Genomic DNA, 23,784 nt, shown 5'->3' on the forward strand with positions numbered 1-23,784 from the left:
CAAAAAAAAAAAAAAAAAAAAAAAAAAAAAAAGAAAAAGAGATTCTCCTGCCTCAGTCTCCCGAGTAGCTGGGATTACAGGCGCCTGCTGCCAGGCCCAGCTAATTTTTGCATTTTTAGTAGAGACATTTTCACCATGTTGGCCAGGCTGGTCTTGAATTCCTGACCTCAAGCGAGTTGCCTGCCTCGGCCTCCCAACGTGCTGGGATTACAGGTGTGAGCCACCTCGCCCAGTCTCTTGCCTTTTCTTTTTTTTTTTTTGAGATGGAGTTTTGCTCTTGTTGCCCAAGCTGGAGTGCAATGGCGCGATCTCGGCTCACTGCAACCTCTGCCTCCTGGGTTCAAGCAATTCTCCTGCCTCAGCCTCCTGAGCAGCTCAGCTAGGATTACAGGCATGCACCACCATGCCCAGCTAATTTTGTATTTTTAGTAGAGATGGGGTTTCTCCACGTTGGTCAGGCTGGTCTCGAACTCCCGACCTCAGGTGATCCACCGGCCTCAGCCTCCCAAAGTGCTGGGATTACAGGCGTGAGCCACCACACTCGGCCGCCTCTTACCTTTTTAACACCCACATCATCTTGATATTTCAAGATCAAGTTTGCTCATGAGTTATTATGTTTGGCTACAGCAATGATAATGCATCCAGTGGCTATGAAGTACATTTTTATAATTTTCTGAATGCGTAGTCTTAAAGAGAAGTCACCTTGAAGATTTAACCTGACTAGACGCGTGCTTTAATGACACCATCTCTGCCTACCAGCACCTTATGGTGGCCCTCCTCAGGTCCCCTCAACAGGGCACATCAACCACTCATTGTGGTATGGTTCAGAGCCACGGATGTGTATACGTGTGTGTGTATTATGTATTAGAATTCCAACTAAACTGAGCTCTCTGAAGGTTTTAAATATCCTTTATTACTTAATACATGCTATGAACTAAATAGGAACTTACGAACATCTAATTTACCTTAAGACAAGTAGTTTATCAATAATACTGTGTATCTCTTTTTCAGAGTCTGAGTAAACCTCCAGAATATTCTACCAAATTGTATACTGTGTTTCATTACACAAAGGGTGGGAGGGACTTTTACTGTGTACTCTTTTATACCCTTTAAATTTTGAATCAAGAGAATGTTTCACTGATTAAATAAAACTTAACAAAATACCACACATGGTTTTAGAATAAGACATACCCAAGATCACTCAGTTCAATCTCTTCCTTATATGCAAAGGAAGCTATAAAGGTCAAGAGATGTCATAACTTATTCCAAATCAGATAAGGTATAAGTGCAAGCCTAGATTGGAACCCCCCGACAAGCGCTCTTCTATGCACTGGCACTGCTCCTCAACTTAGGGATCAGGTTACCACCATTTACATGATCACAGAGAAGGAGTCTCTGAAAGGACCACCACCTGAAACGGAGGCCCTGGGATCAGTCCACTCTAGCCACAAACCTATGGGAGCACTTTTTTGATCACACAAGTTCAGAACAACCTCAGCTAATTTTTAGAGAGAAGATTACCTGTTCATAAAAGTAGAGAGCTCTTTCAAAGTTCTTCAGCCCAGTATAGATCATCCCTCCATAATAATAGTAACATAAAAAGTGCTTTGCATCATAGGCTCCATTCTCTTTACAGATATCCATCATATCCACGTCAAGATATGGAAGGGCAGGCTTAAAGCATTTTGCTAGCAAACAAAGCTGTGAACAAATTGATATTAAATCATCACTTTAATTTTACTTAGGTATTAGCAGAAGGAGAAAATTCATAGATTCCAGAAATTTCCAAATAATGTAATTGTGTTTTATATTTTATTGACTAAAATTATCTAAATGTCAACAGATTTCATGTATCTGCTATCTGAAATGCTTAGGACCACAAGTGTTTCAAATTTTGGAATATTTGCAGAATACATACCAGTTAAGCATCCCTAATCTGAAAACTTGAAATCCAGTTGCTCCAATGAGCACTTTGAGTGCCAAGTTGGCATTCTAAAGATTTCAGATTTTGGAGCATTTTGGGTTTCAAATTTTTGGATTGGGTTTCAAATTTTCGGATTAGGAATACTCAACCTGTACTCCATTTTCTTAGCCATTCAGAAGAAAATAGCATTACTTTTTTTTTTTTTTTTTTTTGAAACGGAGTCTCACTCTGTCACACAGGCTGGAGTGCAGTGGCGTGATCTCAGCTCACTACAACCTCCGCCCGCCTCCTGGGTTCAAGTGATTCCCCTGCATTAGCCTCCCGAGTAGCTGGGATTACAGGCGTGCACCACCACACCCAGCTAATTTTTATATTTTTAGTAGAGACAGGGTTTCACCACATTGACCAGGCTGGTCTCGAACTCCTGACCTCAAGTGATCCGTCCACCTTGGCCTCCGAATGTGCTAGGATTACAGGCATGAGCCACCTCACCTGAGGGAGCATTTCTTTATAAAAAGCTAAACAGCTATAAGGCCAAGCATGCTATAGATGATTGAGAATAAAGAACTCTACAGACAAGACTCACTTATCCCTTAACCTATCCCTACCCATCTGATTAGAGGGAAAAAGAGTGTGTCCTCTTTCTCTTTACTGAACTAGTGGAACGGAAAGAGACCAGCATGGTGTGATAAAAGTAGAAGTGGTTCCTTTAATTAATCCTATAGGTAAATATAGGGAATTGTGCAACTCAAGAAAGAAAGCCCTTAGAACAGTTATCTAGCTAATGGAGACGCAGTGTAGACATGCATACACCAGTGAAAAGGACTGTCTTTTGCTATAAAAGGACATTAGCTGTTTGGACAGTGTACTATATAGCAAAAGAAAACCGTGGACCATGGATTGCATTACATTGCTTTGTCTCTTTAGTGTCCCTTAATCTGAACAGTTATTTCATTCACTGAGCTATACACTTTAGTATTTTACTGTCTGTATGTTGTACCTCAATCACAATTTTCTTAAAACATTAAAAAGCACATCTTCATATGAAACTAGAACATTTTTTGAAATAATCCACATACCATGTTATTCTTGAAGGAAACAATGTAAATATCCCATGCAGACTTCTAAAACCTGCATACTCAAACCTGTATTCTAAAATATGCATACTCATATTATAGAATACTCCATACCTGTAGAGTGCCACTACAGAATCATCTCCAAGATATGTTAAATACAAAAAGCAAGCTACATAAGAGTATGCATAGATTATTAAAATTTGTGTAAGAAATGAGAAAATATTCATATTTGCTTTTATGTCCATAAAAAGTCTTTGGAAGGATATATGAGAAATAACTAACATAGTTTCCTTTGGAGAGAAGAAATAGATGGCTAGCAAACAGAATGGGAAGGAGACTTCATTATATACCTGCCCTTTTGCCTTCTGGACTTCGAACATCGCAAAATAAGATAAATAAATGAGGCCAGGCATGGTGGTTCACACCTGTAATCCCAGCACTTTGGGAGGCTGAGGTGGGTGGATCACTTGAAGTTGGGAGTTCAAGACCAGCCTGGCCAAAATGGTGAAACCCCATCTCCACTAAAAATACAAAAATTAGCCGGGTGTAGTGGTACACGTCCGTAATCCCAGCTACTCAGGAGGCTGAGGCAGGAGAATTGCTTGAACCTGGGAGGCGGAGCTTGCAGTGAGCCTAGATCATGCCACTGCACTCCGGCCTGGGCAACAGAGCAAGACTCCGTTTCAAAAAAAAAAAAGATAAATGAATAACATTTTAAGGTGTAAGAAGTTAGGTGTTAAGTCTCAGGTTCCACAATTTTTTTTAGTAGAGACGGGGTTTCTCCATGTTGGTCAGGCTGGTCTGGAACTCCAGACCTCAGGTGATCCGCCCGCCTCAGCCTCCCAAAGTGTTGGGATTATAGGCGTGAGCCACTGCACCTGGCAGGCTCCACAATTTTAAAACAATGATTTGGGATTTTAAGAAAAGTTACAGGCCGGGAGCGGTGGCTCACACCTGTAATCCCAGCACTTTGGGAGGCCGAGGCGAGTGGATCACGAGGTCAGGAGATTGAGACCATTATGGCTAACACAGTAAAACCCCGTCTCTACTAAAAATACAAAAAAATTAGCCAGGCGTGATAGCCGGTGCCTGTAGTCCCAGCTACTCGGGAGGCTGAGGCAGAAGAATGGCGTGAACCCGGGAGACAGAGCTTGCAGTGAGCTGAGATCGCGTCAGCCTGGGCGACAGAGCAAGACTCCATCTCAAAAAAAAAAAAAAAAAAAAAGTTACAACTAGCGCCGGGTGTGGTGGCTCACACCTGTAATCCCAGCACTTTGGGAGGCTGAGGTGGGTGGATCATGAGGTCAGGAGTTCAACGCCAGCCTGGCCAACATGGTGAAACCCTGTTCTACTAAAAATACAAAAATTAGCTAGGCTTGGCGGTGGGTGCCTGTAGTTTCAGCTACGTGAGAGGCTGAGGCAGGAGAATTGCTTGAACCCAGGAGGCAGAGGTTGCAGTGAGCTGAGATTGTGCCACTGCACTCCAGCATGGGTGACAAAGCGAGACTGTCTCAAAAAAAAAAAAAAAAAGTTACAATTATTAATTACCCTATCTGTTCGACAAGCTTACCAGTTGAGCCCCATCCTAGCGTTTGCATCCAGCACCCACCTGAATGTAATAGATGTACCGACATATTCCAACTTCCATAACACACCACAATATCTGCCAACTTGCCTTCGTTTGTCAAACCCAATGTTGAGCAAGCCCATAAACAACCTACACCTCTGACTTGCTGTGAATCACACACTTTGGTTGCTTACCTGGCAGAGATCAGCATGTATTGAGGTCAGCTGGTTTGTATTCATCTGCATCTTGTCTATGGCTTGCTTAAGGATGCCAATTCCTCGCAGGGGCTGTCAGAAATGACATCTCTTTCAGATAAGTTCTCAAAGATGGCAGCACATTGGATCTTATGTTGTCACTTACAAATAAAAAATAACACTAATTGATAGGTTCCTTTAAATAGCAATATGAGGTTTCCATACTGTTTCAGGAAATTTCTGTCCCATTTAAGTCAGAAAACTTTTCTTAAGCTGTTTCTTGGAATTTTTAGATAACTCAGCACCATTTTTTAAATCATAAAAAGCTTTTATTTTTACAATGAAGATCAATAATCAAAAACAGTATTACTTTCTCAACAGTTCATTATATTAACATCTAAACAAATGAAAACTTTCCAAATCACTTATTATACAAGAGACAACAGCCTATACTTAGGAAAATTACTTGTGGCTAAGGGTGTTGGCATTTTCCCATAAGGCAGTTTATGCCTTACCTGGTAGTAAATTACTACCAAAACTAACACCATAGATTTCAAAAGGACTGTTTCCTGCCCTGATTATAAATAACAAGACCAAGTGTCAAGTGAGGCATAATCAGTTTTTGGAAGACTAAAATATAGTCTCTTCCAAAATTGCCGGGCATGGTGGCTCACACCTGTAATCCCAGCATTTTGGGAGGCCAAGGTGGGTGGATCACGAGGTCAGGAGATCGAGACCATCCTGGCCAACATGGCAAAACCCCGTCTCTACTAAAAATACAAAAATTAGCCGGGCATGGTGGCATGTGCCTGTGGTCCCAGCTACTCAGGAGGCTGAGCCAGGAGAATCGCTTGAACCTGGGAGGCGGAGGTTGCAGTGAGCTGAGATCGTGCCACTGCACTCCAGCCTGGGCAACAGAGCGAGACCCCATCTCGAAAAAAAAATGTATATATATATAAAATATATATGAAGAAGAGACTAAAAACAGCTCAATAACTTACAGCTTTTTCAAAAACTAGTGATTTTTCTTAACCATCTCTTTCAAACACGGTTACTTAGTACTACAAAATAACAACTGGTTCTATTTTCACCCTCTTTCAAACCACTAATCTTAAATTTACTTTCAAATTAAAAAGAAACACCTGGCTGGGTGAAGTGGCTCACACCTGTAATCTCAGCCCTTTGGGAGGCTGAAGCAGGCAGATCACCAGAGGTCAGGATTCTAGAGACCAGCCTGGCCAACATGGCAAAACCTTACCTCTATTAAAAATACGAAAATCACTGGGAGGCCGAGGCAGGCGGATCGCCTGAGGTCAGGAGTTCGAGACCAGCCTGGCCAACATGGTGAAACCCTGTCTCTACTAAAAATACAAAAATTAGCCGGGCATGGTTTCAGGCACCTGTAATCTCAGCTACTTGGGAGGCTGAGGCAGGATAATTGCTTGAACCCAGGAGGCGGAGGTTGCAGTGAACCGAGATCACACCACTGCACCCCAGCCTGGGTGACAGAGTGAGACTCTATCTCAAAAAACAAAACAAAACAAAAATCAGCTGGGAAAGGTGACATGCGCCTGTAGTCCCAGCTACTCAGGAGGCTGAGGCACGAGAATCGCCTGAAGCCGGGAGGTGGAGGTTGCAGTGAGCTGAGATCACACCACTGCACTCCAGCCTAGGCAACAGAATGAGACTCCATTTCAAAAAAATAAATAACTAAATAAATTTTTTAAAAATTCACGTTATAAATTGTGTCAGTATTATAAAAGATAAAGAATGAAATAACTGTTCAGATTAAGGGACACTAAAGAGACAAAGCAATGTAACGCAATCCATGGTCCACGGTTTTCTTTTGCTATATAGTACACTGTCCAAACAGCTAATGTCCTTTTATAGCAAAAGACAGTCCTTTTCACTGGTAGAAAATCTAAATGGGGTCTGTCAATTTGTTGATGCATTATATTAATGTTCATTTCTGGGCCGGGCGTGGTGGCTCACGCCTGTAACTTTGGGAGGCCAAGGGGGGAGGATTGCCTGAGCTCAGGAGTTCGAGACCAGCCTGGCAACATGGTGAAACCCCGTCTCTACTAAAATACAAAAAATTAGCTGGGTGTGGCAGCATGCACCTGTAGCCCCCAGCTACTCAGGAGGCTGAGGCAGGAGAATTGCTTGAACCTGGAAGGCGGAGGTTGCAGTGAGCAGAGATGGCGCCACTGCACTCCAGCCTAGGCATCAAATCGAGACTCTATCTCCAAAAAAAAAAAAAAAAAGAGTTCATTTCTGGATGCTGACCATTACACTGTGCTATGTAAGAGAATGTCCTAATTTCTAGGCTTTACCCACTGAAGTAGTTAGGGATAAAGAACAGCAATAGCAAATCTGCAATTTACTTTACAATGGCTCAGAATAAAAGAGGAAGAGAAAAAAAAAAGAATGTGGTAAAATGTTAACATTTGGAAAATCTAGGTGAAATGTATGATAATTTTTTATATTATCTTTGAAGCTTTTTGTAAGGCTAAAATAATGTCCTAATTAAAAGTTAAAAGAAAAAAAGTAACAGACAAAACCCAGCATATTACAACATAAAGGGTACTGGCTTGGTAATTCCAACTACTTGGTAGTTCCAGCAGCAGTCTCCCTGAGGCGCCAAACACCCTGTGCCCCCACCTCATTCAGGGGACACAGGGGCTGCTTGTGCTTACAGCAATGGCTGTGAGTGCTCGCAAGTGACCACAGATATCTAGGTGGTGGATGCTCAGTACTAACTGGAATCTTAATAAAGTAATTCATTGTGTAAGCTAGTTACATATTATAACAAAACTAGGAATACTTGAATAGTATTTCTTACCTGTTTTCTTTCCACAAGTGCATTTGTTAGCTGATGGCAAAGCCCAGCAACTAGATACAATAACAAAATATTCAAAATATAAATATAACCACAAGGGCAAAATATTTTCAATGGAGAATAAAATGTTACTTAGCTTACAAGTGTCTGTTGCATATCGAATGTGCTCTCCATTACAAGTACTGATGAAGAGCTGAACCTGTGAGAATAGCGTTTCGAAGTCAGGAACACTGGGCATAGAAAACTTCACAAACCTAGAATAAGGAGAAAAGAATCAAATTACCCTGATAGTTCATGAGATAAAATACAGAAGCAACATATGCAAGAAATCCCCCCTGCCTCTAATACTCTGTAAAATTAAATGAGCAACAGTATTTTTTAGAATTAAGAACTAGGCCAGGACGGTGGCTCATGCCTGTAATCCAAGCACTTTGGGAGGCTGAGGCAGGAGGACTGCTTAAGGCCAGGAGTTTGAGACCAGTCTGAGCAACATGGTGAGACCCTGTCTCTACTACAAAAAATAAATTAGCCAGGCGTGGGGGTACATGCCTGTAGTTGCAGATACTTGGGAGGCTGAGGCTAGAGGATCACTTGTGCCTAGAAGGTTGAGGCTGCAGTGAGCTATGATCATGCCACTGCACTCCAGCCTGGGTGACAGAGCAAGATCCAGTCTCAAAAAACAAATAAATAAGAACTAGAATCCATGAGATTTTCCTGACCTGGTTATTTTGCACAATCAAGATACACAACGGACACAAATAAGGGTTAAAAAAAATATGTTTAGGCCTGGTGCAGCGGCTCACGCCTATAATCCCAGCACTTTGGGAGGCCAAGGTGGGCAGATCACCTGAGGTCGGGAGTTCGAGACCAGCCTGATCAACATGGAAAAACCTCGTCTCTACTAAAAATACAAAAAAATTAGCCGGGCATGGTGGTGCATGCATGCCTATAACCCCAGCTACTCGGGAGGCTGAGGAATCGCTTGAACCCGGGAGGCGGAGGTTGCGTTGAGCTGAGATAGCGCCACTGCACTCCAGCCTGGGCAACAAGAGCAAGACTGTCTCAAAAAAAAAAATATATATATATATATATATGTTTAATTATATATACATATATAATATATATATTAAATAATAAGCATATATTAAACATATATAGGTTTTATATATATATATGTTTAATAAGGAACAACTTTCAAGATGAAAAATTCCACTAAATGAAGCCAAATAGGCTGGGCATTGTGGCTCAAGCCTGTAATCCCAGCACTTTGGGAGGCCAAGGTGGGCAGATGGGCAGATCACAAGGTCAGGAGTTCGAGACCAGCCTAGCCAATATGGTGAAACCCCATCTCTGCTAAAAATACAAAAATTGGCCAGGCATGGTGGCACATGCCTGTAGTCCCAGCTACTTGGGAGACTGAGGCAGCAGAATTGCTTGAACCCAGGAGGCGGAGGTTGCAGTGAGCCGAGATCACGCCACTGTACTCCAGCCTAGGCGACAGAGCAAGACTGTCTCAAAAAAAAAAAAAAAAAAAATCAGTTGTTGCAGCTGGGCACAGTGGCTCCCACCTGTAATCCCAACACTTTGGGAGGCAGAGGCAGGTGGATCACTTGGGGCCAGGAGCTCCAGACCTGCCTGGCCAACTGGTGAAACCCTGTCTCCACTAATACAAAAATTAGCTGGGGGTGGTGGCGCACGCCCGTAGTCCCAGCTACTCAGGTGGCTGAGGCATGAGAATTGCTTGAGCCTGGAAGGTAGAGGTTGCAGTGAGCCAAGATTGCACCACTGCACTCCAGCTTGGGCGACAGAGGGAGACTCTCAAAAAAAAAAAAAAAAAAAAAAAAAAAAAATCAGTTGTTGCTTTTCCTGCTTTGAGAATATACTAAGGGGGACCAAGAGTGAGAGCTATGGGCTGGCTGGAGGTGGGCAGCAGCTTAGGTTAAAGATGCTGCCACCAGCTGTGTGGTCTGAGAATAACACTGACAGAACAACTGATGGGCAGGACAGGAGGAGTGGAGGGGTGAGAAGAGGGAGGACTCAGGTGATCCTTCCCAAGTAACTCAGACTGCCATGAGAAACACTCCGAGAAGGCACTGGTGATAGGTTTTAGGGGAGAAATCATGTAAACTAGCACTATTAAGGCATTGGTTGTAAGTAAATTTCAAATTCTTAAGAAAAAAAAAAAGCACTATTGAAATGTAATTTCAAGGAAAATTAGGCCAGACACAGTGGCTCACATCTGTAATCCCAGCACTTTGGGAGGCCAACGCGGGCGGATCACGAGTTCAGGAGTTCAAGATCAGCCTGGCCAACCTAGTGAGACCCCGTGCCTACTAAAAATACAACAATTAGCCGGGTGTGGTGGCATGCACCTGTAGTCCCAGCTACTCAGGAGGCTGAGGTGGGAGAATCGTTTGAACCTGGGAGGTGGAGGTTGCAGTGAGCTGAGACAACACCACTGCACTCCAGTCTGGGTGACAGAGTGAGACTCTCTCTCAAAAAAAAAAAAAAAAAAAAAAAAAAAAAAAAGAAAAGGAAAAAGAAAAACTAAATGGATATTATCTAATCATAATTTCTGCTACATCTTTTGGTTTATCTGCTTCCATCTATACTGTATTATTTGACTTAACAATGTCACCATACATCTGTATTTACACTTTGTAATTATCAAGTCATGTCAGAAACAATTTCATTTGGGGTTCACAATAGGTCAGTGAGGAATTGTGACTGCCAGTTTATAAATACAAATATGAAGAAGCTCAGGGCCCCACAACCCAAAATTGGAAGAATATGTAGATTCAAAACCAGGGTCCTCAGCCAGAAGCTCAGGGCTCTTTCCATACCTTATCTAACATATACAACGGTAAACACCTTATAGCTTCAAAATGCTTTCATGTCCATTACTCACCTGATATACATGTATATGTGAGTTTATGTGTGTATAAAACATGCATGCTCTCTGTTCTTTTTTGAGATAGGATCTTGATGTCACTTAGGCTGAAGTGCAGTGGTGCAAGCATAGCTCACTGTAGCCTCGACCTCCCAGGCGCAAGCAATCCTTCCACTTCAGCCTCCTGGGTAGCTGGGACCACGGGCATGTGCCACCACACCCGGCTAACTCTTTTTCTTTTGGGGGGACAAGGTCTTGTTCTGTCATCAGTCAGGAGTTCAGTGGCAGGAGCACAGCTCACTGCAGCTTCAATCTCCTGGACTCAAGTGATCTTCCAACCTCAGCCTCCTGAGTAGCCAGGACCACAGGTGTACACCACCACGCCCGCCTAATTTTTGTGGTTTTTTTGTAAAGACAGGGTTTCACCACGTTTCCCAGGCTGGTCTCGAACTCCTGAGCTCAAGCAATCTGCCCATCTCAGCCTCCCAAAGTCCTGGGATTACAGGCATAAGCCACCATACCTGGTCACTTTTTTTTTTTCTGTAGAGACGGGGTTTTGCTATGTTTCCCAGGATGGTCTCAAACAGAGCCTCCCAAAGTGCTAGGATTACAGGTGTGAGCCACTGTGCCCAGCATCTGCTCTTTCATATAAATAAGAAAATACAGACAGTAGGCCGGGCGCGGTGGCTCACGCTTGTAATCCCAGCACTTTGGGAGGCCGAGGCGGGCGGATCACGAGGTCAGGAGATCGAGACCACGGTGAAACCCCGTCTCTACTAAAAATACAAAAAAATTAGCCGGGCGTCGTGGCGGGCGCCTGTAGTCCCAGCTACTCGGAGAGGCTGAGGCAGGAGAATGGCGTGAACCCGGGAGGCGGAGCTTGCAGTGAGCCGAGATTGCGCCACTGCACTCCCGCCTGGGTGAAAGAGAGAGACCCCGTGTGTCTCAAAAAAAAAAAAAAAAAAAAAAAAAAAGAAAATACAGACAGTAGAAATCCTTACCAGCACTGTCCAATAGAACTATCTGCAGTGGTGAAAATGTTACAAACCTGTGCTAAGACAAGGACATGTGACCACATGTGGCTACTGAGTACTTGAAACATGGCAAGTGCACCTGAATCTTTAATTTTAATTTAAATAGCTGCATATGGCTAGTGGCCACCATACTGCAGAGCATAACTCTAGATCCTTCCATTCTGACAAAGCTTCTTCTCTAAACTCTGCTCCGGACACATACCTTTGTCTCAGGAATCCCAGCGTAAGTGAAGCCAGACTCTCACTTTAAGTCAGTTTCTTCTCAGTTTATTTATATCATTTCAAATGTCATGACAACCACAATATCCCAATTTATAATACTATAACATCAAGAAAAAAAGAATTCTACTGTCAAGTACACAGTTACAAGGAACCCCAATTAAAATAAGGTCTATTTAATTTGGTCTTAAATAGCTTAAATTTGTTTGAAGGGAATTCTAAGCAATGTTGCTTTGGATCTTTGATACTTTTTCTTTTTTTTGAGAAAAGGTCTCATTTTGTCATGCAGGCTGGAGTGCAATGGCTTAATTGTAGCTTCCTGAAGCCTTGAACTCCTGGGCTCAAGCAATCCTCCCACCTCAGCATCTTGAGAAGCTAGGACTACAGGCATGTACCACTACACCCAGCTAATCTTTTTATTCTTTGCAGAGATAGGGCCTTATTATGTTGCCTAGGCTGGTCTCAAACTCCTGGCCTCAAATGATCCTCCGACCTTGGCCTCCCAAAGTGTTGGGATTATGAGCAACTGTGCCCAGCCGATATTTTCATTCAATGTATTTTGCCATGCCCTGTGGCAGTACTCTTCTGAACTTCTTTTTAATTTGGAAAATGTGGACAATCCTATGGATTACATGGAAAAAAGTACTCAGATAAATGCAAACTATAGTCCCCACAATTGAGATGGCCATTGTTTAAAACAAATTTTCAGGATCTGTATAAACATAAAGGAGTTTTTTTTTTTTTTTGAGACAGAGTCTCACTCTGTCACCTGGGCTGGAGTGCAGTGGCACGATCTCAGCTCACTGCAACCTCTGCCTCCTGGGTTCAAGCAATTCTCCTGTCTCAGCCTCCCAAATAGGTGGGATTACAGGCACCCGCCACCACGCCCGGCTAATTTTTGCATTTTTAGTAGAGACGGGGTTTCACCCGATTGGTCAGGCTGGTCTTGAAATCCTGACCTCAGGTGATCCACCCGCCTTGGCCTCCCAAAGTACTGGGATTATAGGCATGAGCCACCGTGCCCAGACACATAAAGGAGTTTTTAAAAATGATAAAATTGAATAAAATATAACAAGCAATGATTAGCTGGAATGAATAAACTGTAACTGCTATAACTTCAGTTTTGCAAAAGAGCTCAATGTTATTTACAATGGTTTACTTTCTACACCAAAAAATAAATAAATAAAAATAAAGCCAGGGCTGGGCGTGGTGGCTCACACCTGTAATCCCAGCACTTTGGGAGGCCAAGGTGGGTGGATCACAAGGTGAGGAGATCGAGATCATCCTGGCTAACACGGTGAAACCCTGTCTCTACTAAAAATACAAAAATTAGCTGGGGCGGGTGGCGAGTACCTGTAGTCCCAGCTACTCAAGAGGCTGAGGCAAGAGAATGGCGTGAACCCGGGAGGCGGAGCTTGCAGTGTGCTGAGATTGCGCCACTGCACTCCAGCCCGGGCGACAGAGTGAAACTCCATCTCAAAAAATATAAATAAATAAATAAAAATAAAGTCAGAAAGTGCAGAGTGTTCCGTTTTAACAAGCACAAAACTATAAAAGAAGATGCCCCTTACAAAACAGCAAGGACGCCCAAGGAGTGTTCTTGTACATCCAGAGCCCCGAGCACAGTGTCCAGATGGGATAAGTTCTTCGCAAGGAGTTCCCCACTCTTGTTGATCAGTTCACAAAGCTGTGTCATTTGCCCTAGAAAACAGGAACAACACTATTGCATTTCAGCTACAGCACTAACCAAACTAATGGAACTCTAACCACAACTTTGTACTTCAGAGCCTGAAGTTCCCCAAAATGATTCTTAATCTCCTTCACTTCGGATGAGGATCCAGAAGGACCAGAGGAGTGAAACAACCTGTTTGTGGTCTCAAAACGAATTAGATTACACTGGACCTCCCACTTCTCTCTGACCCTGAATGTTTCACCTTTTTCTCCATTTTGTTTTCTAGTCTCCCAAGCCAGAAACGCACGTTACTATTAACAGCTCTCTGCATCCAAATGATTTAGTTTTACTTCCTAAGTCTCTCAGCTCCTTTTCTTTCTCTCTCCTCTCTCTGCCCTAATTCAGATCCTCGTTATTTTTTGTCTGGACTGCATCAGAACGCTTATTTTTTTTTTTTTAAGACGGAGTTTCACTCTGTTGCCCAGGCTGGAGTGCAGTGGCGCGATCTCGGCTCACTGCAACCTCCGCCCTCCGAATTCAAGCAATTCTCCTGCCTCAGCCTCCCAAGTAGCTGGGATTACAGGTGCCTGCCACTGCACCTGGCTAATTTTTTTGTATTTTTAGTAGAGATGGGTTTCACCTTCTTGGCCAGGCTGGTCTTGAACTTCTGACCTCGTGATCCACCGCGCCCAGCCTACATCATAAATCTTCTAAACGGTCTGCCTACTGTGATCTTTCTCTCCTACAACCCGCACTCCATATTAGTACTGTCTGTTCTAAACTGTGCATTCAATCGAGTTATTCCAATGACTTTAAGAAGTACGAACGCCTCAGCCTGGACTAAGGCCCTTCAGTAACTGGTCCCTGCTACCTTTCCAGCTTTATCTCCTGCTACTTCCCCTCACACACCTACTCTTCGATCACAGCAAGCTCAGAAAATCTACATTCTATCTTCTCTCCTCTTTATGCTTCTACACATGCTGTTCTCTGTCCTTCTCCCCCACATCCTCTGCTACCTGACTGAGCCTCATCCAGCATTCAGCAATCAACTTGTGGCGTCTCTAGACCCTCATCTCAGCTCCCTTCCCCATGGCTAAGCTGGGTATCTGCCCTCTCTGCCTCGCATGGGACTGTAGTGGTTAGGTAATTCAGTAAACTCAGGTGGAGGGATTGTCCCTTTCTCCAGCTCTAGAATACATCACCTGCTTAGCAGTTCATCAAGCAGCTACTTGTTGAATTAATCTCCTAATTGATCTATTTTTCCCCTATACTGCAATACTATGTTTGTTTTGTTTTGTTTTTTGAGATAGGGTCTCATTCTGTCGCCCAGGCTGCAATGCAGTGGTGTGATCACAGCTCGACACAGCCTCCATCTCCTGGGCTCAAGCAATCCTCCCACCTTAGCCTCCCGAGTAGCTGGAACTACAGGTGTACGTCACCGTGCCCATCTTATTTTTTAAGTTTTTTGTAGAGACAGGGGTCTCGCTATGTTGCCCAGTCTGGTCTCTAACTCCTGGGCTCAAGCAATCCTCCCGCCTTGGCCTCCCAAAGTGCTGAGATTAGAGGCATGAGCCACCACACTCAGCCTGCAATGCTACATTTTAACAACTAAGGCACAGAATCTATTAATAATTAGGCCTCAGCCAGGTGCTGTGGCTCACACCTGTAATCCCAGCACTCTGGGAAGATAAGGTGGGCAGATCTCTCGAGGTCAGGAGTTCAAGACCAGGCTGGCCAACATGGTGAAACCCTGTCTCTACTAAAAATACAAAAATTAGCTGGGTGTGGTGGCACACGCCTGTAATCTCAGCTACTCGGGAGGCTGAGGTGGGAGAATCCTTTAACCTGGGACAATCCTTGAACCCGGGAGACGGAGGTTGCAGTGAGCTGAGATTGTGCCACTGTACTCCAGCCTGGGCAACAGAGCAAGACTCCGCCTTGGGGGAAAAAAAAATAGGCCTGAATTGGTACCTTGAAGTAGACCCATCAATTTTGGCAATTACCGTCATGACAGATACCATGGTCACACTCTAGCTGTCTTTCTGGTAACAGTGAGGATATATTTAAGTCCATGGGCATTAACCTCAAGTTTCCAACTTCTCTGTTTCTACAGAGCAACTGCGTAATCTTTTCCTTACTAAAAGAATACAACATAGTATAATGCTTAAAATACAAGTGACTGTAGCTAGGTACTTTTGATAATTTAACACTTTTCAATTTGATACGTTTTACTGAAAGCAAAGGAAATATATCATTATTATACATGCATTACAAAACAAGAATAAAACAGCTGTGATCTTATCAGGTGTCACCTCTTGAGATCACACAGATTTAACTGGAAAATACCAACTCATCATCATTGTATTACAGATCTCACTGGTAGGTATGAAGTAACTTCCAGTTGAATAATTTGCCTTTGTAACCCACTACTCTAAATATATTAACAATAATTTGTAACACCCAGAAATAAGCATTGCAATCCATTAGTTCTCTACTACTTAACAACCAGTGCCAAGTTGAGACTGAAATAAAAGCTGGGTCACTATGAAATCACCAGATAATTAATTAGTGCAGGGCCAAGGGCAGAGTAAAAAAAAAAAAAGCTTAAGTGTCACAGAGTGCATTTGAAATCAGTGCAACCAGAGATGCCAATGAAATTCTTTCTTTTTTTTTTTGAGAAGGAGTCTTGCTCTGTCACCCAGCCTGCAGTGCAGCGGCGCGATCTTGGCTCACTGCAAGCTCCACCTCCCGGGTTCATGCCATTCTCCTGCCTCAGCCTCCCGAGTAGCTGGGACTACAGGCGCCTGCCACCGCGCCCGGCTAATTTTTTGTACTTTTAGTAGAGATGGGGTTTCACCGTGTTAGCCAGGATGGTCTCGATCTCCTGACCTCGTGATCCGCCCGCCTCAGCCTCCCAAAGTGCTGGGATTACAGGCATCTGAGGGCCAATAAAATTCTAATTAGAAAAAGCTGAATATTATAATATTCTCTTGAGGTTTACATTAGAAAATTCTGAAGAAGAGCAGAGAAAACAGGAACTCAAAGATTTCCTTTTTTGATTTTTACTTTTTAAAAAAAATTTTTTGAAACAAGAGTTTCGCTCTTGTTGCCCAGGCTGGAGTGCAGTGGCACAATCTCAGCTCACCACAACCTCCACCTCCCAGGTTCAAGCAGTTCTCCTTCCTCAGCCTCCCGAGTAGCCGAGATTACAGGCGCCTGCCACCATGCCTGCTCTAATTTTGCATTTTTAGTAGAGACGGGGTTTCGCCATGTTGGCCAGGCTGGTCTAGAACTCCTGACCTCAGATGATCCGCCTGCCTTGGCCTCCCAAAGTGCTGGAATTACAGGAGTGAGCCACTGCGCCTGGCCTGAAACTCAAAGATTTCCTATCCAGTGAGTGTGAGGCACAGTAGCCAACAGCAATGAAAGTTACCATATTTATCTCTGTCTAGCAGACTGTTCCTATAGCATCCTATAACCTGATGCCCACAACAGCTAGTTCTGTTTTGTAATTAAGAAAATTGGTCCAGGGAAATTAAGTGGCTCACACATGAAGTGACCGAGACAGGATTTCAACCTGAAGCTTCTAACTACACTACACCCCAGGAAGGAGAACACTAAGTATTTGTGGCATAAATTAACAAACCAGTGGTTCCTTTAGTCATAGAAAAGGCAAGCCTGTGCCTTCCCTGTGAACCTAATTTCTATTAATAAAAAGGAAAAAGAGGAAGAATTCTTATTAAGTGCAGCTCCATTATCAGATCATTTGTCTTACACCAGTGAGGTAAAAGCACCCCTCCATTTTTACAACGGAGATGCAAAAGACTCACAGATTAAAGGTGATTTGTCCAAGGTCATGCAGCTCCTAGAACTTCACAATTAATGACGGTAACAATAATTTGCAGCTGTATTTATTGCACCCCTTATGACAGGCACTGTTCCAAGTGCTTTTACATGGTTCCTCTCGTTGAATCTTCACAACTCTATATAAACTAGGGACTTATTTCGCAGACGAAGAAACTGAAGCACGGGATAGTTAAAGGGGCCTTCACAGCCAGCATCTAATCATTCTAATTTCAGGTCCAGAATTCGGTACATTCATATGCAATGAATGAACCAAACAACCTGGAAAGTGAGAGCAAAATCATCACAACTCTACCCCTAGAAATGGAGTCCTGGCCGGGCGCAGTGGCTCACGCCTGTAATCCTAGCACTTTGGGAGGCCGAGGTGGGCGGATCACTTCAGGTAAGGAGTTCGAAACCAGCCTGGCCAACATGGTAAAAACCCCATCTCTACTAAAAATATGAAAAAATTAGCCGCGTGGGCTGGCCGCGGTGGCTCATGCCTGTAATCCCAGCATTTTGGGAGGCTGAGGCCAGTGGATCACCTGAGGTCAAGAGTTCGAGACCAGCCAGGCCAACATGGTGAAACCCTGTCTCCACTAAAAATACAAAAATCAGCCAGGCAGGCGTCTGTAATCCCAGCTACTCGGGAGGCTGAGGCAGGAGAGTCGCTTGAACCTCGGAGGCGGAGGTTGAGGTGAGCCGAGATCGCGCCACTGCACTCCAGCGTTGGAGACAGAGACTCCGTCTCAAAAAAAAAAAAAAAAAAAAGCCGTGTGAGCTGGCGGGCGCCTGTAATCGCAGCTACTCGGTAGGCTGAGACAGGAGAATCGCTTGAAGCCGGGAGGCTGAGGTTGCAGTGAGCCGAGATCGCGCCACTGCACTCCAGCCTCGGCTAAAAAACACAAAGGAATGGAGTCCTACGAGCGAGAGCTTCCGCAGCATTCTGTAGGACCAAAATAGGCGCACAGGTTCCCGAGCGTGCGCCGCCTGGCAGCGGAGGAGCTGGCCGAGGCGAGCCGCAGAGCCAAGGCACCCAGAATGGACTCCCTCCCGCTTCAGGCGGCCTAGTCAGCAAGCGGCGGAGCGGCGGCAAAGATGACATGGCGGTACGCCAATCACCGAAGGCAAGAGAGACAGAAGGAACCAATAGTCGCCCGAGATGGCTCCTGGCGGAAGTCACGCCCCCAAACTGTCAAGCAAAGCGCCCGGTGGAAGGGGCCCAGACCGGGGGGAGGGGGCTCCCGGCGGCCCGAGGGAGGGGAGGCCGGCCGGCGAGGACAGCGGAGCGCGAGGGGGCTGCCTACACTCGGCCGCACTCGATCCTTCCCTGATCTAAACGCCGCAACCCCGAGCCCGGCCCCGGAGAAGAGTCTCAGGACTAAAAGGGCTGTCCCAGCCGTCCGTGCTGGCGCCTGGGGATCCAGGCCCGCCTCCGGTACCCGCCCATGCCCAGTCCGGCGGCCTAGGGCCTCACCTTGAGCCGAGAGCTGTCGGACACTGTTCACGAACTGCTCCAGGGCAGACGCCATGTTTTCCCCCCGGGCTGCCTGAGCGGCGAAGACAGCACGCGCGGGAAAAGGCTGCCGGTCTGGGAGGAGGGGCCGCGGCGATCCACCTGAGGTCCTCGGAGCGGCGACGTCACTTCCGCTGGTTCAAGCACCGCGAGAATATACCTAGTTGCCAACCCGTTACTGTTTCCATGGAAACAGCCTCAATTCGCCGTACCCGGAGATTAGCGTTCCATAGTCCCCGGCTTCTTTATTCACTGCACTTCTGAAATCCCTCCGCACGTTAAATGGGGATAGTGGGCAAAGGAAGGAACGAAACTCATAATTAAGCAAGTATTTTCTGGTTCTGGATTTTGCTAGAGAGGCCCTGCGGTTTTCCACCTGGACAGATAGATACTTAAATGAAGCACGACTTCGTTGCCACGTCTCCCATGAGGGTTTCTCCGTGATACTAGACTCTGGAGCCAAGCAGCCTGGGTTCAACTGCCTTTTCTACCACTTAGTAGCTGTGTGACTCTTCGAGCGAGTCACTTGACCGTCGTGTGCATTGCTTTCCCCATCTGTAAAATCTTAGTGTCCTTAACCACATAAAACACTTAGGACAGCGCATAGCACATAGGAAGAACTATAGTTATTCATTCAAGATGTACGTTGAATGAATCGATCCCTTCCCCGCAATAAATAAATAAATAAATAACACCACACACAAAAAGAAAGTAAATTGATTTTTCCCATCTGGGATTGATGTCTCCCTCCTCCGCTTGTCGCCTGAAGCACTTTGTTCTTCTCCTGTTGCACTTCTACTCTGTTACAGAAATGTGTCTCTATAGTCCATGTCATATCTGTAAACCAAAAATAAAAGTCTAAGCCCCCAAACTGACTGGTGGACCCTATCCGAAGTCAAGGACATTCCAATTTATCCTGAAAAACTAGTTCAGGCCATGATGGGAAGTGGTAGTCAGACATGCCTCACAAACATCAACACAGAGACCTTAGGACTGGTAGACTCAAGACTGATAAGAAATATTTACAATCTATTCTGTCTGAATCCTGCTACCTGGAAGCCTCATCTGCATGGTAAAACCTTGGTCTCCACAACCCCTTATAATCGTAACCCAGATATTCCTTTCTATTTACTTCCAGGTCTTTAGATAATAACTCTTTCAACCAATTACCAATCAAAAAGTCTTTAAGCCTACCTATAAGGTAGAAGCCCCCCAACTGCCCCAAGTTAGCCCGTCTTTCCAGAACTAACCAATGTACATCTTACATGTATTGATTGATGACTCATGTCTCCCTAAAATGTATAAAACCAAACTGTACCCGACCACCTTGGGCACATGTCCCGAGGAGCTCCTGAGGCCGTGTTATCATCGCATCCTTCACCTTGGCAATATAAACTTTCTCTATTGATTGAGACTGGTCTCAGATACTTTTGGTTTACGGATCCATTGCTTCTAACTGGCATGGAGTTCCTTAAGGTCAAGCACCTCTCTTACTAACCTTGATTCCCCTTTAGGGCCCAGCATAGGATTTGCTGCATAGTAGGGACTGAGAAAATAAACATGCATTTTAAAATTTTATCCAACGTATGTTTACTGACACTTACAATGTGTTGTACCAGGCACTAGAAATACACTAGTAGTAAAAACAGTCTTGGGGCCTGGTGCAGTCGCTCATGCTTGTAATCCAGCACTTTGGGAGACTGAAGCAAGTGGATCACTTGAGGTCAGGAGTTGGACACCAGCCTGGCCAACATGGTGAAAAGCCATCTCTACTAAAAATACTACAAAATTAGCCGGGCTTGGTGATGGGTACCTGTAGTCCCAACTACTCGGGAGGCTGAGGTGGGAGAATCTCTTGAACCCAGGAACTGGAGGTGCAGTGGGCCGAGGTGGCACCACTGTGCTCCAGCCTGGGCGACAGAGTAAGAATCTGTCTCAAACAAAACAAAACAAAACAAAACAAAACAGTTTCGGTCCTTCTCTCCTGCAGATAACACATGAAGACCCTAGATAAAAGGAGTTAGTGGTCTGAAGGAATGGAACATGGTTCTATAAAATGATGTCGGAACTGTGCGGACCAGACCCGGCAGCCTTGCTCAGTTCAGCATAGCGGAGCGGATCGGAGCGGATCGGAGCACACTGGAGCAGGCTCATCGAGAGGGCGTCTGCGAGACCATGGAGAACGGATACACATATGAAGATTATAAGAACACTGCAGAATGGCTTCTGTCTCACACTAAGCACCGGCCTCAAGTTGCAGTAATCTGTGGTTCTGGATTAGGAGGTCTGACTGATAAATTAACTCAGGCCCAGATCTTTGACTACAGTGAAATCCCCAACTTTCCCCGCAGTACAGTGCCAGGTCATGCTGGCCGACTGGTGTTTGGGTTCCTGAATGGCAGAGCCTGTGTGATGATGCAGGGCAGGTTCCATATGTATGAAGGGTACTCACTCTGGAAGGTGACATTCCCAGTGAGGGTTTTCCACCTTCTGGGTGTGGACACCCTGGTGGTCACCAATGCAGCAGGAGGGCTGAACCCCAAGTTTGAGGTTGGAGATATCATGCTGATCCGTGACCATATCAACCTACCTGGTTTCAGTGGTCAGAACCCTCTCAGAGGGCCCAATGATGAAAGGTTTGGAGTTCGTTTCCCTGCCATGTCTGATGCCTATGACCGGACTATGAGGCAGAGGGCTCTCAGTACCTGGAAACAAATGGGAGAGCAACGTGAGCTACAGGAAGGCACCTATGTGATGGTGGCAGGCCCCAGCTTTGAGACTGTGGCAGAATGTCGTGTGCTGCAGAAGCTGGGAGCAGACGCTGTTGGCATGAGTACAGTACCAGAAGTTATCGTCGCACGGCACTGTGGACTTCGAGTCTTTGGCTTCTCGCTCATCACTAACAAGGTCATCATGGATTATGAAAGCCTGGAGAAGGCCAACCATGAAGAAGTATTAGCAGCTGGCAAACAAGCTGCACAGAAATTGGAACAGTTTGTCTCCACTCTTATGGCCAGCATTCCACTCCCTGACGAAGCCAGTTGACCTGCCTTGGAGTGGTCTGGCGTCTCCCACACAAAATCCAAGTAGCTGCTACCTTCTTTGGCCCCTTGCTGGAGTCATGTGCCTCTGTCCTTAGGTTGTAGCAGAAAGGAAGAGATTCCTGTCCTTCACCTTTCCCACTTTCTTCTACCAGACCCTTCTGGTGCCAGATCCTCTTCTCAAAGCTGGGATTACAGGTGTGAGCATAGTGAGACCTTGGCGCTACAGAATAAAGCTGTTCTCATTCCTGTTCTTTCTTACACAAGAGCTGGAGCCCATGGCCTACCACACATCTGTGGAGATGCCCAGGATTTGACTTGGGCCTTAGAACTTTGCACAGTACCTGCTACTAGCTTTTTGAGATAATACATTCCTGGGGGCTCAGTTCTGTCTTATCAAAATCACCAGAGACCAAACAAGGACTAACCCAGTACCTCTTGGACATTATTTAATGTCATAATGTCAGAATAAAGAGAAAGATGAAATAATTTCAAAAAAAAAAAAAAAGAAAAAAAAAATGATGTCACAGAGGAGATTGACCTGGCTTGGGAGAAACAGGGAAGGCTTTCTTGAGGAAATGGCATAAACTGAGCAACGAAGAAAGAGGAAGAGTTAATAAGATAAGGGTGAAGAAAATTTCTGAGTGAGAGGACAGTACGGTGCTAAGACCCTGCATGTGAAAGGAGCATGCTAGTTGAGAATGAAGAACTGAAAGAATGTCCTTGTGGTTGGAGGGGAGTGGTTTGTAAGGTGGACAGGGACCGGATCATGTAAGCTGTGTTAAAGGTACTGAACTTTTTCCTGAGAAGACTGGGAGGACTGGAGAGTTTTATGCAAGCAGGTGGTAGGATCAAATTTGCATTTTAGGGCCGGGTGCGGTGGCTCATGCCTGTAATCCCAGCACTTTGAGAAGCTGAGGTGGGTGGATCACGAGGTCAGGAGTTCGAGAGCAGCCTGGCCAGTAAGATGAAATCCTGTCTCTACTAAAAATACAAACGATAGCCACATGTGGTGGCGCGTGCTTGTAATCCCAGCTACTCAGGAGCTGAAGCAGGAGAATCGCTTGAACCTGGGAGTTGGAGGTTTCAGTGAGCTGAGATCAGGCCACTGCACTCCAGACTGGGCAACAAAAAGAGACTCAACTTCAAAAAACAAAACAACAACAAAAATTGCATTTTAAAAAGATTCGTCTGGCTTCATGTGGATAACTTGGGAGACAGGAAGCTATTGCAATAGTCAACATAAAATATAATCATAATAATTATACTTTAAATAATTATACCTTGAATGCTAATAGTTATACTCTTGCCAGGAGTTTGAGACCAGCCTAGACAACAGAGCGTGACTTTGTCTTTACCAAAAAAATTTTAAAAACTAGCTGGTTGGGGTGGTGCATGCCTGTTGTCTCAGCTACTCTGGAGGCTGAGGTGGGAGGACCACTTGAGCCCAGGAATTTGAGGCTGCATTGAGCTATGGTCTCGCCACTGCACCCCAGCCTGGGTGACAGAGTAAGACCCTGTTTCTTTAAAATAAATAATAATAATTCTCTCAAAAGTGTAGATAAATTCACCAGGATAAATTGGTGAACTTGAGACATGTTTAGATGAATGACTGTAGCACTTGTACTCTAAGATGGAAATGCTCCTGATTATTCTATGGAAGCAGTTGGTCCTTAATCTTTGACCATTTGCAACACACAAGACAGACATTTTGACTTATGGGACACACTTCCATGGATATACATGGATTTTGGTGAAAGCCAAAAATGTTGAAGATAAGTAAAGCACTACAATAATTCAAAGTAGCCACAGCTACTAATAATACTTTGATTATTTATTTATTATTGCCTATTTAGTTTGTGGCAGCTGCTCTCAAAGTGTGACTCCACCAATCAGCAGCATCAGCGTCATTTGGGATCTTCTTGGAAACGCACATTCTTGGACCCCACTGTAGACTTCCTATATCAAG

General features: G+C 44.8%; 2 protein-coding genes across 2 annotated transcripts in view; one reads left to right on the top strand and one right to left on the bottom strand.

Annotated features, from left to right (window-relative positions):
* Positions 1–18,790, bottom strand: part of LOC116464105 (COP9 signalosome complex subunit 3) — a gene marked incomplete at its 3' end in the record, with an annotated part of 27,726 nt that extends 8,936 nt beyond the window's left edge. The window contains exons 1-7 of the mRNA XM_058434978.1: positions 18,566–18,790; positions 18,183–18,450; positions 13,315–13,444; positions 7,742–7,854; positions 7,604–7,653; positions 4,762–4,854; positions 1,522–1,701 (exon numbers count right to left, since the gene is read on the bottom strand). Coding sequence (XP_058290961.1) covers positions 1,522–1,701; positions 4,762–4,854; positions 7,604–7,653; positions 7,742–7,854; positions 13,315–13,444; positions 18,183–18,450; positions 18,566–18,790 — 1,059 coding nt within the window. The remainder of the gene's footprint in view (positions 1–1,521; positions 1,702–4,761; positions 4,855–7,603; positions 7,654–7,741; positions 7,855–13,314; positions 13,445–18,182; positions 18,451–18,565) is intronic.
* A 2,066-nt stretch (positions 18,791–20,856) lies between these two features.
* LOC116464106 (purine nucleoside phosphorylase) lies at positions 20,857–22,251 on the top strand. The gene has a single exon (XM_032147374.2). The coding sequence runs from the start codon at positions 20,950–20,952 to the stop codon at positions 21,817–21,819; it is 870 nt and encodes a 289-aa protein (XP_032003265.1). The 5' UTR covers positions 20,857–20,949; the 3' UTR covers positions 21,820–22,251.
* Positions 22,252–23,784: the final 1,533 nt, after the last annotated feature.

Source organism: Hylobates moloch, unplaced genomic scaffold, assembly GCF_009828535.3.
Source record: "Hylobates moloch isolate HMO894 unplaced genomic scaffold, HMol_V3 SCAFFOLD_182, whole genome shotgun sequence".
NCBI classification, from domain to species: Eukaryota; Metazoa; Chordata; class Mammalia; order Primates; family Hylobatidae; genus Hylobates; species Hylobates moloch.

Excerpts from the sequence above, each read along its gene's own strand:
- LOC116464106 (XM_032147374.2), top strand. The coding sequence starts at position 20,950 with ATGGAGAACGGATACACATATGAAGATTATAAGAACACTGCAGAATGG.